Here is a 12,709-nt window from a genome sequence, read left to right as displayed (position 1 = left end):
ATATATGTATTATTAAATAGTAAATTTCTTTTTTATACTTTATGTTTGAAATACCCAATAGAAAAAATTCAGGAGATTTTTTTATCTTCTCCTTTGTTATTTCATTTATCCAATTCTCTACTTTATTCCAAAATATTTTTGTCTCCGGACAGGTCCACCATGCATGGTAATATGTGCCAACTTCTTTTTTGCATTTCCAACAAATGGGCGATACCGAAGGAAACATTTTAGAGATTCTATATGGTGGAAGGTGCCATCTATAAAACATCTTAATTTGATTTTCTTTGAAAGAGATTGATTTTGTTATTTTCCAATTATACATCCATATCTTTTCCCAAGTATCTAAATCAATCTCTTTACCAAAATTTTTGCACCAACTGATCATATTGTCCTTCAATATCCAACCTATCGTTCTATGATTTAATAAATATTTATAAACGTTTCCAATTGTCTTTGTTTGATTTTGGAATAATAATTTGCTCAATACATTATTTTCTTTTTTAAAAATATAAGTCTTTACATCTATTTGATATCTAGAACTAATCTGCATATAATGCCACCAATCTAAATCTATACCTAACTCATATAACTCTTGTTTTGTTCTTAATTTTAATTGATTATCTAACAAATCACTATATTTCCAAATCTTACCTTTTCCTTTAAGATTTGGGTGTACTATAGCTTCAAGGGGTGAAAACCATTCTGGCATTACTAAAAAGTGATTTTTCTTTATTTCATTCCACACTTCTATCAATGCCTTTCTAATAACATTATTTTTAAAATATGAGTGGGTTCTTAACTTATCATACCATACAAATGCATGCCACCCGACCATCAAGTCGTGGCCTTCTAGATTAAGCAATCTTTGATTTTCTAGTGTGAGCCATTCTTTTATCCATGTCAGGGCCGTGGCTTGATAATATAGTTTCCAATTTGGGAGACCCAGGCCTCCTCTTTCCTTGCGATCTTCTAATGAGTTTTGTTTTATTCTTGATTTTTTACCTTGCCAAATAAATTTTCTTATTATCTTATTCAATTCGGCAAAAAATTTCGTTCCTGGATTTATTGGAATCACTTGGAAAAGAAACAATATTTTTGGAAGGATATTCATTTTAACTGTGGAAATTCTTCCTACAAGTGATAATTGTAGATTACTCCATATTTCTAAGTCTTTTTTAATCTGACTTAATAATTTTAAATAATTGTCGTCTTTTAAAGATACGGCTTTGGAAGTCATCCATATCCCTAAGTATTTCACTTTTTTCGTGATCTTCATGTTTGATAGGTCTCCTAAGTATTTTCTCTGTATTTCAGTCATATTTTTTGTTAATATCTGTGTCTTTTCCTTATTTATTTTCAATCCTGCAACTTTCCCATATTCTTCAATCACATTTATTAAATTTAAAATAGATTCTATTGGGTCATCTACGATAAACACTACGTCATCAGCAAATGCTTGTGTTTTATAGGTTTCTTTTCTAATTTTTAATCCTTTTATTTTCTTGTCTGCTCTTATTTTTATCAACAATGCTTCTAAAGTTAAAATAAATAACAATGGTGATATTGGACAACCTTGTCTTACTCCTCTTTGTATAATTACTTTTTCTGTTTGTTCACTATTTATTATAATTTTAGCAGTTTGTTCAGAATATATAGCATCTATTATATTAAAAAACTTTGTTCCTACTTCCATCTTATTTAATTGTATTTTCATAAAATTCCAATCCACGTTATCAAATGCTTTTTGAGCGTCTAGAAATATAAGTGCCATTTGCTTTTCAGGGTGCTGCTCATAGTATTCCAAAGTGTTAACTATTATTCTTAAATTATTTTTAATTTGTCTTCCTGGTAGAAATCCATTTTGATCACTATGTATCATATTATTTATAATACTTTTAAATCTATTGGCAAATATTGATATAAAGATTTTGTAGTCGACGTTCAACAATGATATAGGTCTGTAATTTTCAATTTTTTCTTTCTTAGTATCTGCCTTATGTATTAAGGTTATTAAAGTTTCTGACCAGGTTTTTGGTAATTTACCTGTTGTCAATATTTGATTATATATCTCAAGCATGTTGGAAAAGAATATTTCTAGTTCTAGTTTATAAAATTCAGCTGGTATTGCGTCTGGACCAGTCGCTTTATTATTTTTTTGATTCTTTATAGATTGTTTTAATTCTATATCTGAAACAGGTCTATTTAATCTTTGCTGTTGAGCTTCCGTTAAAACTGGAAGTTCTATTTTTCCCAGATATTTAAAAATTAAATCCTCACTTATCTCTTCTTTCTTATATAATTGTTTATAGAATTCCGATACTATTTCCTTTTTATCTTCTATTCTATGTTTTATTGTACCTTTTGAATCTGTCAGATTTTTTATAATTTTATTTTCTCTCTCTTTTCTTAGTTTGTATGCCAGCCATCTTCCAGGTTTATTCGCATGTTCAAAATAATCTTGTTTTACTCTCTTTATCTTTTCTACAATTAATTCTTGTTCTATTAATCTCAGTTTATATCTTATTAATTCTCTCTGATTTTTTAATTTGTCGTCCTTATCCTCTTTTTGCATTAAAATTTCTAATTTTCTTAATTCTTCTACTAATGTTCCTTGATATTCTCTCTTTTCTTTATTTTTTTTTGCTATGAATGATATTGTTAATCCGTGTATATATGCTTTGGTTGTATCCCATAAATTTTGAGGGGTGGTATCTGTGTTTTTATTTATTTTTTAAAAAATCTCTAATTCCTTCTCTATCCATTTCTTATATTCAGGATCTTTTATTATTGTTCTATTCATTGACCAATTCTTTATTATCCTTTTACCTTTCCAATATATGGATAGAGGGTTATGATCCGCCCAAGTGTTTGTCTCTATTTCTATTTCACTTATTTGTTCCATTATGTGAATAGGAGCCCAAGCCATATCAATTCTAGACCATGTCTTATGTGGGTTGGAATAAAAAGTATACGTCTTTTAATGCTAATTCTGAACTCATTTTCCAAAATGAGGCCGGTAATATTACCTTTTTTTTCTTTTCTTTTCTTTTCCCATTATAATCCATTTGGTCATCTGAGATTGCATTAAAGTCTCCTATTATTATCATATTTTCAATTGATAACTCATTAATTTTTTCATGTAAATCTTTATAGAATTGTTTTTGATTATCATTTGGTGCATAAATTGAAACAATTGTTAAAGGTTTTATTTCTAATTCTAATTGTACTATCAAAATCCTTCCATCCCCGTCATTGTATATTTCTTTGGATTCAATTAGATCATCAATATACATTACTACACCTCTTTTCTTTTGATTAGCCAAACTTGTATATAATTTCCCCAATTTTGAGTTTTTAAGAAGACTTCTTTTTGATTTTTTGATATGGACTTCTTGCAGAATGTTTATCTGGGCTTTTTGTTTCGTAAGTTTAGTTAATACTTGGTTTCTCTTCCTTGGGTTATTCAATCCATTTACATTGACTGAAAATATTTTCAGATCATGTGTCATCTTTATTTATAGTACCTTTTCGGTTCTTTTGGTTCTCGAAGTCGGGTATCCAAAATTAAGTCCTGTGAGATCTGTAGTTGTTTCTGCCTCACCACCAATGCTTCTTCCCCTCCACCACCTGTGGCCCCCATCATTTCGTCGCTGGGCTGTGGTTGAAACTGGATTTGTGCAGTGCTGTCCAGTCCACTGCGTGCCAGGAAAGATCTTGCTTGTTCTACGCTTTCTATTTTCACTCTCGTTGATTGCCATGTTAAGGTCAAGCCTTCTGGGATCAGCCATCTGAAAACAATGTTCTTTCTGATTAAAATGCTTGTAAGAAAATAATATTGTCTTCTACTCTCTCGGATTCTCCTTGGGACTTGTTTCAGAATCGTGATTTCTTTCCCATCCCGTTTAATGGACTCATTTTTTGTGTATCTCAGTATCGTGTCTTTAACGATTCTTCTTGTAAACTTGATGTGGACTTCTCTAGGTAAATTATGGCGCCTTACATATCCAGTCTGGACTCGGTAGACTTCGTCGATTTCTTTTACCAGGTCTGTTGGGTCTAACTGCAAAATAGCGCCCAAGACTTCTGCCATTTTTGCAGGCAAATCTTCGTCTTTTTCTTCTTCAATATTTTGGAACCTCAAGCCATGTTGTGCGGAGTGAAGTTCAAGATTAGTTATTGCTATATCAAAATCTCTGCGGGCTGCATAGTTACGATCTTCATATTCTTCTACTCTCTGTCCCACATCTTGGATTTTCCCTTCTGTCACTTGTATTCTCTTTTCGCTGTCTTGTAATTTTTGTTGAATGACTTTTATGTTTCCATCCATTTCGACAACGTTCCCTTTTACTTCAGTTAATTCGGTTCTAAGTTCCGCAATTTCTTTTTTGATTTCGTCTTTCATCTCCTTCATCTCTTGCCTCAGTTCTTGTAAGTAAGTTTTCATTTCTTCCTTGTCAGTGTCACTTTGAGTTTTTGCCTGGGTTTGTAATGCCTTAATGTCTGCTAGTGCTTCTTGGATAATTTGGAAACTAGGGTCCATCGTAGGCTTATCTTTTTCTTTCTCTTTGGCCAACATTGTAGGTATGGTCCTTTGTTGTAGCGGTGATGAAGTTGGGGAGACCCTAGGTGTAGAGGTTGGGATGGGAGTAGTTGGTTGTTTTCACGTTGTTATTGTAGTCACTGATGTCACACTCTGTGCCCTGTGGGAACCTTTCATAATCCAAAATCACTGTTATTATTTTATTTTTTAAATTATTTTAATCTAAGTCTTATGTATTCTTAATGGGAAAGTAAAACAAAGGAGAGGAGAAGAAGAGGAAAAAAAAGGAAATTAAGTATATCAATTCAATTCAATTTATGTTATAATTAATTATTTTAGTTTAATTAGAAAGAAAGGGAAAATGAAAAAAATGGAAAAGAAAAAGGGAAAAGAAAGGAAGGGTAGAAAGATAAAAAAAAATATTTCAATAAGTTCCTAGACTCCTTAAAGGGGGGATCAGGTGGGGGAAAGGAAAAAGCCAATATTCTAGCACATAGCTATTTGATACCAAAAAAGAGAAAAAAAGATATAAATATGATTTTAAAAGGGAAAAAAGGGGAGAAAATTAATTGAAAGAGGAAAAAAATCCAAAAAATCTAAAGGAAAGGTCCAATAGGTGAGGAAAGGAGCAAAAAAAAGAAGGAAACTATTAAGTCCAAAAATGCCAAATATAGGTTATGCTTTAATAAAAATCTCAAAAAAGAGGATACTCCAAGCAAGTGTCCACTGTAATATCCAATGTAATGTCCAGTTAAAATAAATGTCTTCTTATTATATGGAAAAAACAAGGAGAGAAGAGACAAGCACGAAAAATATCCTTACACCTCCAAATTTGTGTTGAGAAAGAGAGAATAGTCCCACTTAGTCCATAGGAAAAATATTTCTGGCAATAAATCCAATTAAAGTGAACCTTTCCAAATTCAAGTACTTATAAAATAATCTGAGTCTCTTTATTTTATTAAAAAAGTAGAAAAAGTAAAAATACGAAAGATATCCTTACACCTCTATTATAACACAGAAAAATAGTCCCATCAGGTCCAAAAACAACAATAGAAGAGAAATAAAAATGATGTCAACAGTTTTAAAAATAGAAAAATAGAGTAAATAATCCAAATTTCATTTCAAATAATTATAGCTTCAGTAGGATTCCATTCAAATAACGTAGCTTCAATTTAATTCAGTTCATAGGTTCATGTATTCAGTTCATTGGTATATTTTACTTCATCCACTCAATGTTTAGCAAATCAAAATTTAACTTTATTTAACTTTATTTAAGAGGAAGAAAAAGAAAATTTATATATCAAAAATATAGGAAAAAAGTAAAAAGGGAAAGTGTACACACCACACTATAATCTTAAGTTCCGGCTGGCTTTCTCTTCAGCGAATGGATATCACTTTCAGTTTTCTTCTTTTGTGGATTCGCCTTAAAGTTTAAAAGCTTCTTCTTCCAAAGTCGTCCCGATACCAAAAGAATTCCGTGTGGTGCTAACGATCTCCTTTATCTGCCGATCTGTTTTTTGTAGACTTCAATTGTGTTTTTTAAAGCTTCCGCTTTCGGCGGCCGCTATGGCTGTGTCCAGGCAGCCGCCTGGGCACAGCTCTCCATTCCTGCAGCTGCGGGGTAATCCCTAACCCCGAGACCCCAGCGATCGGTCTCGGGGTGCCCAGGAGACCCCCTGTCCTGTGCCGACCCCTCCGGTGCCGGCACAATGCGAATCCGCGTTCTACAGGAGGGAAAGGAAGGTTGCGGAGCCGGAGCTTGGCTTCCGCACCTCCGACGCGGTCGAACTCCACCCGGAAGCCTTTTTGGCAATGTTGTTGCAGTGGGCTCTAGGACTTAGGTCATTGGATATGAGTGCTCCAAGGTCTTTGACAGATTGAGGGTTATCAATAAGTTCAATTCCTCCACGTTTATATTTAGTATTCTTATTCTTTTTACCAATGTGTAAGACAGAGCATTTAGTGGTGGAGATTTGAAGTTGCCAGGTTTTAGACCATTCTGCTACGTGGTCAAAGCCTTTTTGAAGGGTAGCAGTAATGTTGGTGGTATTAAATAGTTTGACATCATCTGCAAAGAGAACACAATTGCTAGTGATGCAATCACAAAGATCGTCTCTTTATAGTATGAATAGTGTTGGTTCTAAAACACTGCCTTGAGGGACACCACTGTTAACAGGAGCATGAAGAGAAGTGGCACTTCCTATTTTGACCACTTGTCTGTTAGATAGGAATGCTGTTAACCAATTGTGTAGTAGTCCAGAGATGCCATAGGATTTTAGTTTCAGAAGAAGTTTGTTGTGGACAACTGAGTCAAAGGCTTTGCAAAAGTCAATATAGATCACTCCCTTGTCTTTGAATTAATTAAGAAATTCATTCAACCAGCTCAGGATGGCCAATTTAGACTTCCGGTTTGAGCTTGAAAGCATCGGGGGTGCTCCGTCTTCGCATCGCCCTTTTCCATGATCATAGAGCGCAAATTGTGCTGTGCCGACACCTGGAGGGTTCGGCTCAGGACAGGGGGTCTCCCAGATCCCCCGGGATGGATCGCCACGGCCCTGGGGGTTAGGGAAAGCCCCGCAGCTACATCGATGGAGAGCTGCGTCCAGGCGGCTGCCGAAAAAAGGAAGTTAAAAATAGAACTAAGAAGTATACGGAGAACCAGACCAACAGATAAAGAAGATTGACAGCACCACAAGACAATCCTTTGGTATTCTAACGATTACAATTTGAAAAGAGAAGATCCCAGATTGAAAGACGAACATAAACAAAGTAAAGTAAATGTAAGTGATATCCATACACTAAGAAGAAAAACAGAACTACTTGTCTGTGTTAACTCTGATAGTATAGCAATCTCGTAATTTTTATATTTTTTTCTCTTGAATTTTAAGACTATATTTTTTTTGTTACTTATATTTTTATAATTATTCTATTTTTTTAAATTGTAACAAACGATTAAATTGGTAATCAGATAAATTGGATGAACGTTGAGATTGGACTATTTAAATGAATTAAACATATGAACAAATGAATTGAATGATCTGAATTAAATGGATTGATCTATAAACCACCTGATTTGAATGCATTTTTACTGAATTTTTAATTATTTGGAATAAATTTTGGGGGTGTTTTATTCTATCTTATATTTTTATTCGGAATTTGTGATTAAGAAAATACATAAGGGACTATTTTTATCACCAGATATTAGAGGTGTAAGGATTTTTTTTCTTTTTTCCTTTCCCTTTTAGACAATAAGAAGCAATAGATTTATTTTTACTTCAATTTGGATATTATACCAATATACCGATATTGACTTTGGAGTTTTCTTTCTTGGATACTCATATTAAGACATAACAACCTCAAGTTACGTTTTTTATATTTGGACTCATTAGCATTTTTGGATTTTTGATATCTTCTTTTTCTTTTTTAATTTTAATTTTTAATTTTTTACTTCTTTACTTCCCTTTTTTTTAAAATATTACATACAATTTCCTGGACTAAATAATTTTTTAATAGTCTATAAATAATTTTTAATAACTTTCTTTTTTCTTTTCTTTCTTCCCCCCTTTCCAATATTATTCTTGTCCTTTTTTCTTTTTATTAATTAATTAAATTAGGATGTGCTAGCAGTTTTATTTTTCCCCCTTTCCACCTAGTCCCACCCCACAATCCTTGGATTTTGAAAGATTGGTCTTCTTTTATTTTTTCCTTTCTTACCTTCGTTTCTTTTTAATTAATTACACTTACCTTTGTCTCTGTCCCCCTTCTTTTAAGTATTAATAAAATTGAATTGAGATTTTATATATTCCTTTTTCTCCTAAATTTTATTTTCTATTGCTAGTATTATAAATTTAAAACTCTTTTCTTTTCTTAATTGTGAATAATAAGAGATTGTTCTTACAAGGCACAAAGTGTGACTTGGGTGACAACAACAACAACTCGAAAACAAACAGCTACTTCAACTCCAACTCCAACCCCTACACCTAAAGTTTCTCCAACATCATCTCCGTTACAACAAAGGACTATAACTACAATGTTGGCGAAGGAGAAAGAAAAAGAGAAAGAAAAGTCACCTGCAGATCCAAATTTTCAGTCCATCCAAGACGCATTAGCAGGCATCCAAGATTTTATGCAGAAGTCACAAACCCAGACACAAACTCAACTTGAAACCAACAAAGAAGAAATGAAGAAGTACTTGGAAGAAATGAGACAAGAGATGAAAGAGATGAAAAATGAGATTAAAAAAGAATTAACAGAAGTAAAAGGAAATATTGCTGAAATGGATGGGAACATAAAAGTCATACAACAAAATCTACAAGAGAGTGAAAAAAGAATAAAAGTAACAGAAGAAAAAATTCAAGCAATGGGACAGAAAGTGGAAGAATATGAAGATCATGACTATGATGCCCGTAGAGGCTTTGACATAGCAATAACCAACCTCGAACTCCAATCCATATCACACGGCCTGAAATTTCAAAACATTGAAGAAGAAAGAGACAAAGATTTATCTGCAAAAATGGTGGAAGTAATAGGAGGAATTATGCAAGCGGATCCAGCAGAATTGATAAGAGAAATAGATGAAGTTTACAGAGTCCAAACTGGATATGTAAGACGCCATAATCTACCAAGAGAAGTTTTCAAGAAGAATAATTAAAGACGAGATACTGAGACTGACAGGAAACCAGACCTTTCAACGTAATGGAAAAGAAATCACAATTTTGAAACAAGTTCCGAAAAGGGTGAGAGAAAGCAGAAGAGAATATTACTTTCTTACAAGTATCTTAATCAAAAATAATATTGTTTTTAGATGGTTGGTACCAGAGGGCCTTACCCTAACTTGGCAATCAACGAAAGTGAAAATAGAGAATGTGGAACAAGCAAGATCCTTTTTAGCACGCAGCGGATTGGACAGGATTGACCAACTCCATATAGAACCAAAGCACAGTGAAGACATGATGGAGGCCACAGGTGGATGAGGGGAAGAAATACAGGAAGTGAAGAAGAAACAACCACAGGCTTCACAAGAACTAGTTCTAGAAACGAGACTCCGAGAACCAAAATAAGCTAAAAAATACTACAAATAAAGATGATACATGACTTGAAAATCTTTTCAGTTAACGTAAACGGCTTGAATAACCCAAAGAAAAGAAACCAAATATTAACCAAACTTAAGAAACAAAAAGCGCAGATAAATATTTTACAAGTTCATATTAAAAAAACAAAACGAAGTCTTCTCAACAACTCAAAATTGGGAAAATTATATACTAGCCTGGCAAATCAAAAGAAAAGGGGAGTAGCAATGTATATAGATGAATTAACTGAATCTAAAGAAATATATAATAATAGTGATGGAAGGATTTTGATGGTACAACTGGACTTAGAAACAAAACCTCTTGTTATTGTCTCAATTTATGTACCAAATGACAACCAAAAACAATTTTATAAAGATTTACATGAAAAAATAAGTGAATTAGCAATTGAAAATAAGATAATAATAGGAGATTTTAATGCAATCTCAGATGATCAAATGGATTACACTGGAAAAAGAAAAGAAAAGAAAAAAGGTAATCTTACTTGTGACATTTTGGAAAATGATTATAGAACTATCATTAAAAGATATATGACGAGAATACCATCTAAAAGATAAACAATATACTTTTTATTCTAACCCACATAAGACCTGGTCCAGGATTGATATGGCTTGGGCTCCAGCCCATATAATGGAACAAATCAGTAAAATAGAAATAGAAACAAATACCTGGGCAGACCATAATCCTTTATCTATCTATTGGAAAGGCAAAAAGAAAATAAACAATTGGTCAATGAATAGAAATATAATAAAAGATCCAGAGTATAAAAAATGGATAGAGCAAGAGTTAGAGATTTTTTTAAAAATAAACAAAAATAGTGACACTACCCCTCAAAATCTATGGGACACAACAAAGGCATATATACGTGGGTTAATAATCTCTTACATAGCAAAAAAAAATAAAGAAAAGAAAATATGTTATGAAAAATTAGTAGAAGAACTTAAAAAACTAGAAATGTTAATGCAAAAAGAGGATAATCATGATAAAGCTAAAAATCAGAGAGAGTTAATAAAGCATAGACTGAGATTGATAGAACAAGAACCAATAGTAGAAAAGATAAAGAGAGCAAAACAAGAATATTTCAAACATGTAAACAAGCCAGGAAGATGGTTGTCATATAAACTAAGAAAAGAGACGGAAAATAAAATCATAAAAAATTTGATAGACTCCAAAGGTAAAATAAAACATAGAACAGAAGGAGAAGGAAATAGCATTAGAATTTTATAGACAATTATATACGAGAGAAGAAATAAATGAGGACTTAATTTTTGAATATTTGAAAAATATAGATTTACCAGTATTAACCAAAACACAACAACAAAGATTAAATAAACCTATCACAGAAATGGAACTAAAGCAATCTATAAAGAACCCGAAAAACAATAAAGCGACGGGCCCAGATGCAATACCAGCAGAATTTTATAAGTTAGACATAGAAATACTTTTTTCAAATATGTTTGAGATATATAATCAAATAATGACAGAAGGTAAATTATCCAAAACATGGTCTGAAACTTTAATAACCTTAATACATAAAGTGGGAACAGAAAAAGAAAAAATTGAAAATTATAGACCAATCTCATTGTTAAACGTAGATTATAAAATTTTTATATCAATTTTTGCAAATAGATTTAAAAGTATTATAAATGATATGATACATAGTGATCAAAATGGATTTTTACCAGGAAGACAAATTAAAAATAATTTAAGAACAATAATAAACACATTAGAATATTATTAACAGCATCCAGAAAAACAAATGTCACTTATATTTTTAGATGCGAAAAAAGCATTTGACAATGTAGACTGGAATTTTATGAAAATACAATTAATAAGATGGAGGTCGGAACAAAGTTTTTTAATATAATAGATGCCATATATTCTGAACAATCAGCCAAAATCATAATAAACAGTGAGCAGACCGAAAAGGTAGCAATACAATGAGGAGTAAGACAAGATTGCCCAATATCACCATTATTATTCATTTTAACTCTGGAAGCATTGTTGATCAAAATAAGAGCAGATAGGGAAATAAAAGGACTGAAGATTAAAAAAGAGATTTATAAAGTACAAGCATTTGCTGACGATGTGGTCTTTATTTTAGAAGACCCTACAAAATCTATTTCAAGGTTAGTAAATTTAATTGAAGAATATGGGAACGACACAGGATTGAAAATAAACAAAGAAAAGACACAGATACTAACAAAAAATATGACAGAGACACAGAGAAAACATTTAGAAGATTTATCAAATATGAAAATTACAAAAAGATGAAATATTTAGGGATATGGATGACTTCTAGAGCCATATCTTTAAAAAATGATAATTATTTAAAATTATTAGGACAGATTAAAAAAGACCTAGAAGTTTGGAGTAACCTGCAATTATCACTGGCGGGAAGAATTTCTACAATTAAAATGAATATTCTCCCCAAAATTTTGTTTCTTTTTCAAGTTATCCCAATAAACCCCGGATTAATTTTTTTTGCAGAATTAAATAAGATAATAAAAAAATTTATATGGCAATGTAAGAAACCAAGAATAAAACAAAATTCATTAGAAGATTGCAAAGAAAGAGGAGGCCTAGGCCTCCCAAATTGGAAATTATATTATTATGCCGCCGCCCTAACATGGATAAAAGAGTGGTTAACCTTAGAAAATCAAAGGTCCTGATTTAATGGTGGGTTGGCATGCTTTTGTATGGTATGAAAAGTTAAAAACTTTATTTTAAAAATAATATTATTAGTGAAGCATTGATCGGTGTATGGACTGAAAAAAAGAAAAACCATTTTTTAGTAATGCCAGAATGGATTTCACCTATTGAAGCTATCACTCATCCGAATTTTATAAAAGAACGTAAGATTTGGAAATATAGAGATTTACTGGATAATCAATTAAAATTAAGAACAAAACAAGAGTTACAAGAATTAGGTATTGACTTAGATTGGTGGCAATATATATAGATCAGTTCCAGATATCAAATGGATATAAAAACTTATATTTTTAGAAAAGAAAACAATGTACTAAGTAAATTATTATTTCAAAATCAAGTGAAGTTAATTGGAAATGTATATAAGTTTTTA

At 31.9% G+C, this 12,709-nt stretch overlaps 2 protein-coding genes across 2 annotated transcripts in view; both read left to right on the top strand.

Moving 5' to 3' along the window:
• Positions 1-12,709, top strand: part of SEC61B (SEC61 translocon subunit beta) — a 1,118,247-nt gene that overhangs the window by 259,402 nt on the left and 846,136 nt on the right. The window lies entirely within an intron of this gene.
• LOC139153847 (tropomyosin-like) lies at positions 8,571-9,191 on the top strand. Its single transcript, XM_070728267.1, has one exon. It carries the CDS (start codon positions 8,571-8,573, stop codon positions 9,189-9,191), a length of 621 nt encoding a protein of 206 aa, XP_070584368.1.

The sequence above is a fragment of the Erythrolamprus reginae genome, chromosome Z (genome assembly GCF_031021105.1).
Source record: "Erythrolamprus reginae isolate rEryReg1 chromosome Z, rEryReg1.hap1, whole genome shotgun sequence".
Classification (NCBI taxonomy): Eukaryota; Metazoa; Chordata; class Lepidosauria; order Squamata; family Dipsadidae; genus Erythrolamprus; species Erythrolamprus reginae.
This window is presented reverse-complemented; position numbering and strand designations above follow the sequence as displayed.

Bases quoted from the DNA above. Each gene is read 5' to 3' on its own strand.
- LOC139153847 (XM_070728267.1), top strand. From the start codon at position 8,571: ATGTTGGCGAAGGAGAAAGAAAAAGAGAAAGAAAAGTCACCTGCAGAT.